This window comes from Gobius niger, assembly GCF_951799975.1.
Source record: "Gobius niger genome assembly, chromosome: 23".
Taxonomy (NCBI): domain Eukaryota; kingdom Metazoa; phylum Chordata; class Actinopteri; order Gobiiformes; family Gobiidae; genus Gobius; species Gobius niger.
Genome location: NC_136874.1, coordinates 1,466,594 through 1,471,895, shown reverse-complemented (window position 1 = coordinate 1,471,895; position 5,302 = coordinate 1,466,594). Strand labels below are relative to the sequence as shown.

Genomic DNA, 5,302 nt, shown 5'->3' with positions numbered 1-5,302 from the left:
TAGCTTTGTAAATGACAGCGGAATCACTAATAAAATAACCCCGCGCCTCAGAGCAGTCTCGGGTACAAGGCCACTGTCTGCCACGATGCCTGTCCTGTGTAAAGAGAGCTGTAGAGCTGTCTCACCATGTTGCTAAATAAGTTAGCTCGCTGTGCTCGAACTTTGTTTACGAGGAGCGTTGCGAGTGCATCGTTAGTCAAATGACTCAGGCCTGTCAATCAGACCCCTCACCCCTCCCACCCCTCACCCCTCCCGCGTGCCCCTTAGTCCTCCAGGCAACGCCCCTTTTCTGTTGAGATTTTCAAATCTGACACTCTCAGGCTGAGCCTCTGGAAGGGGGGGTTAGATACCCTTTAATAACGGGTTTCAGTTTTATATCTGTGATCCACTGCTCAGCCTGGATGACGTCACGCGCTGAATGAAACTGAGCGTCAAACTCTGGAAGAATCATGGATATTATAATAAAAAATATATAGTATTATTATTATTATTATTATTATTATTATTATTATTATTATTATTATTAATGGGAAAACAAACACAGGGCGGATTAAGAGACTTTTTTTGTTTTTACATAAATGTTTATTACGAATCCTCGTGGAGACAAACAGCAAAAACAGGCGTCGACTCAGTGGAGACAGAACCTGGAAGAAAAAAAAAGCGTGATTGTTTCAGATGAATAAAGTGTTACAGGATCAGTGAACATCTGGCAGCTGTTTTTTTCATTTATTTCTGTGAATGTGTTTTTACCCATAATGATGATGAGGTTCATTAAAAGTTTATAATTACAGATAAGAATCTTTAATTGTTTCACTCATTTTATTGCTTTTGCCATTTTATGAATTTCCAATGTCGGATTATCTCATGTTTTATCTTCCTCTCGTGATCAGGACAGATTAAAGCTTTATTTAAACATGTGACAGACGCTCATGTCTCTTGGAGGATTAACATTACAGACAAATTAATGTTGTTTTTGAGTGTGAAAGAAAGAAAGAAAGAAAGAAAACAGGATAAAATGAAGAAAATATCCTGTGCAGGTGAACAGTGGAGATAAACAAACCCACAGTCACACTTTGTCAGCATTTCAATCATTTCTTTCCAAATGAAGTCACAAACAAACACGTCAGGTCCTAAATGCAGACTCTGCACCTCAGTTTATCTTTAATAAACTGTAAACTGGATTAAAAAGTCTTAGTTTCTGCTCAAAGACAGTTTTCAAATATTTTATAAAGTTTATATTTTTTATTACAAATATATTTTGGCTCCAATACGAATAAAACACTTAAAATGACACGTTTAAGTGATTTAGGATTAATTTGATTAAAAATGATTTGGCGGGCGCTCCCTCCAGCGGACACAGGCGGAACTACACCCACTGTGTTGTAACGGAAACTTGTTAGTTTTTTTTATTGTTTCAAACTCTTTTTGGGCCGTTTTTATTTATTTAATAACTTTAAATAAATAACGAACTAAGTCACAGCCGACAGAGAAAGTCTTTAACCCTTTGAACCGAGTGAAATCATGAAAATATAGTCAGGCTAACGGATTAGCATGATTTACCCAAATCCGGTCAATGAGGCCAATCTGGTCATGACAGTCCCTTCAGAGCAGGACACAGCGCTCCCTCTAGTGGACACTTAGTGGAACTGCAGCTTCTTTCAGCAGTTTACTATTTGTAATGTTTTTAAGGTACTTTCCGATAAAGTATCAGGAAGAATCTTGTATATTATATCTATGGGAAGTATCTTCATGTTATTTCAGTCTTTGTTTTCTAAATACATACGTGAGTTAACCCATAAACAACATTTAAGCTTTTTATTTATATTTTAAAAGCCCCGAAAAAGCTAAAAAAAAAATACAAATAAAAAAACACACTCATGTATGAGCGATACTAGACAGACCCATAAACAACATGTATGCTTTTCATTTATATTTACATTTATATATATTTCGCTCATAAACCGGAAGTACCTCCTCCTTTATTCCCGCTCCTCCGCCGCCGCTCCGTCCTTCTGACTTCCGCCTCACGCACAGCCGAAGTGAGTATTTTCATCCGGATTTTGTTTCTGTCTAATCTAACGCCATCCTGCGTTTTACGGAGTTTAAATCCACACAAAACCATTAAATATGTCTCTATAAGGACGTGACGGCGCGGTTTGGTGCGATATGAAGCGGAGAACATGAGAAATAAGGCCGATTAGCGGCGGTGTTAGCCTGGCGTTAGCCTGATGTTAGCTCCGTGTTAGCCGACCTGCACATTTCCTCAGAGTAAACCACAAATATGATACAAAAACACGAGTTACTTCTTCAAAGGAGCTGAAATATTCGGGTGTGACATAATTATTCCTCGTTCTGGTTAAAACAGCGGTTTATTTGTGAGATTTGTTGCTCAAAGCGGTGTTTGTGTTGACATTTGTGACGGTTTGGTGGAAGAAACGTATTAATTTCACGATAGAAAAACATTTAAGGCTGAGTTTCAATGGGAAACACTGCGGATAAACTTGGGGAATTTAACCTTTTTTTGGAAGTAAATGTGTTGAAGCGTTTTAGGTAGAACACAAGTATCAACATCGTAACGTAATGTTCTCAAAACGGGTTCTAAAGGTTAGTTTTAGTCTTGTTTTGCTCCTTTAGCTCTGATTTGACTAAATATGCTGGAAAAGAAATGTATTTTTAATGTATTTGAGTGAGTTGTGTTGGAATCAGGGTTTCCTAAAGTAATGGAACAACCGTCCTTGCCTGAGACGAGTTCATGTGTACCTGTCTGGTCTTCACGCGTGTCCTCAGTCACGTAAACACAGACACGTTAGCATTTAGCCTCCCCTCTAAAAGCTATCAAGCTAAAGTATTTACACAAAATTAAACCATGTCTAAGCGTGTGAAGGGGAGCCATATTGTAAGGCCTAATAATACCAGGAGTAGTTCGGAATCCGTGCAGTAATATCTTCATGTTACTGTGCAGATGTTGAGGTACTCCTGGTATTATTAAAATGTGGATGAGCTCGGTAGCTTCTATCTGGTTTGGAGCTGAGGGGGAGAGGCTAAATGCTAACGCCGTCTGTGCTGTGTTTACGTGACTGAGGACACGTGTGAAGACCAGACAGGTACACATGAACTCGTCTAAGAACATATCTCAGTCTGGAAAAACGGGGGCCTGTTCCTTTAAGGTCTTGAATATTGATCTTCTGCCTGAATTCCTGTAAATCTTCCTCCTGATTAGTTTCTCATCTTTTATACTTCATTCCTTTTCTAACATTTGGATGTGATATTGACTCTGCTGCTGTAGAAACATCTCCAAGTCTTTCGTTTTTTGCTCTTGTAATGTGATTCTTACAGTGTTTAGTTCTCGGACCCTGAAGCTTAAACTAAAGGACGTGTTTGTTTTGCAGATGGCGCCGACCAAGAAAGGAGAAAAGAAAAAGGGGCGCTCCGCCATCAACGAAGTGGTGACGCGCGAGTACACCATCAACGTGCACAAGCGCATCCATGGAGTGTGAGTGTGAAGAGCGCACGTGTGCGGGAAACGCACGCTTTAGTTCCAAATGTTTCCCTCGTCTTTATTCTTTAACCATTGGCCCAAGTCCTCGTTCTGAATGTCGTCATGTGACCATTGGTTTGACTCTTATCGAAATAAAGAGGAATATAAACTGGAGAAACATTAGGACAATATTTAGAAAGTTCCAGGTCAGATGTTCCTCAGACTGACTGTGGTCAGATGTTCCTCTGACTGACTGTGGTCAGATGTTCCTCTGACTGACTGTGGTCAGATGTTCCTCTGACTGACTGTGGTCAGATGTTCCTCTGACTGACTGTGGTCAGATGTTCCTCTGACTGACTGTGGTCAGATGTTCCTCAGACTGACTGTGGTCAGATGTTCCTCAGACTGTGGTCAGATGTTCCTCAGACTGACTGTGGTTTGTCTCCAGGGGCTTTAAGCGCCGCGCTCCTCGTGCGATCAAAGAGATCAGGAAGTTCGCCGTGAAAGAGATGGGGACGCCTGACGTTCGCATCGACACCAGGCTCAACAAGGCCGTGTGGAGCAAAGGCGTCAGGTACGAGCCCTGAGCTGTCAGCCGGCAGCTCGGCTTTACCCAAATCCACAAGGCCCAGAAGCCCACAGGACAAACTAAAGTCTCTCCCTCTGGTGTTTCAGGAACGTCCCGTACAGGATCAGGGTCCGTCTGTCCCGGAAACGTAACGAAGACGAGGATTCTCCAAACAAACTGTACACACTGGTCACATACGTCCCCGTCACCACCTGTAAAGGTAACGCCCTGTTAACCTGCTAGTCATGTGACTCAGTCATGTGATTTACACCTGTTAGTCATGTGACTTTGACCTGTTAGTCATGTGACTTAGACCTGTTAGTCATGTGACTTTAACCTGTTCCCCTCATGTCCCGCAGGTCTGCAGACGGTCAACGTGGACGAGAACTAAACTTCTCTGTGAGGAAAAATAAATGTGTAAAAGTTGATCCACATGTTTGTCTCGTTTCTCCTGCAGTAAAATATAAATGAATCTGAATCTTCTTGTCTCACTGAAAGGCTTTAAGTCAGTGTTTTTCGACCACACTAGTGCTGTGAGATGTTAGGTGTGTTTGAGATGATCCAGACGGACAGTTTTACAGCGACTGCAGACTCTCGGTGCCCGTTAGATTTCTGTTCTTGCTCCAGAGGCTCTGACGTCACGGGCACGGAAAGATCTGAGACCCCAACGAGAGCAGCCGACTGGATCAGCCGCTGCATCTCTCCAGAGGAACTGCAGCGGCTCCTCGGCCCGGTGCATGATGGGAAAACACCCACCTGTCCACAAGCAGGTGATTGGATACGAGTCTGTGTGATCAGAAACGTGCTCCTCCCCCTCCTCTCTCCTCTTTAGATCTGAACAAATAAACTATGCCTGAAACTATTAAAGTTCTGCATCGCCCCTAAAATAGAGCTCATGTTTGATGCTTTTCAGAACAAATTCAGGATTTAAAAGGACGTGTTTTATCTCACAAACTTGAACAAACGAATGGGAAAGTTTCCTCTGAAGAATGATGTCTCTGGAGTAAAGGAAACGGAGCAGGAGGTGAATGACTTTTATTTAGGATAAACTTTAAATGAACGTGATATCTGAACGAGACGCTGCTGATCTGAGGCCGCTCGTTCTGCATGTGGAGGGTCGGATCACGGGTCGGACGGGCTTCAGACTTTTTTCTCCGCCCCCGTTGCGCCGGCTACTCTCGATCATCCAGGCGAGACAGTCTGCCTTGGGAAATTATCCAATCACACCTAGTTTTTTTTTTTTTTTTAACAAATGC

At 42.2% G+C, this 5,302-nt stretch overlaps 1 protein-coding gene across 1 annotated transcript; it reads left to right on the top strand.

Annotated features, from left to right (window-relative positions):
- Positions 1 to 1,991: 1,991 nt before the first annotated feature.
- Positions 1,992 to 4,474, top strand: rpl31 (ribosomal protein L31). The gene is made up of 5 exons (XM_079581954.1): positions 1,992 to 2,039; positions 3,390 to 3,493; positions 3,927 to 4,052; positions 4,154 to 4,266; positions 4,406 to 4,474. The coding sequence occupies exons 2-5, from the start codon at positions 3,390 to 3,392 to the stop codon at positions 4,435 to 4,437; spliced, it is 375 nt and encodes a 124-aa protein (XP_079438080.1). The 5' UTR covers positions 1,992 to 2,039; the 3' UTR covers positions 4,438 to 4,474.
- Positions 4,475 to 5,302: the final 828 nt, after the last annotated feature.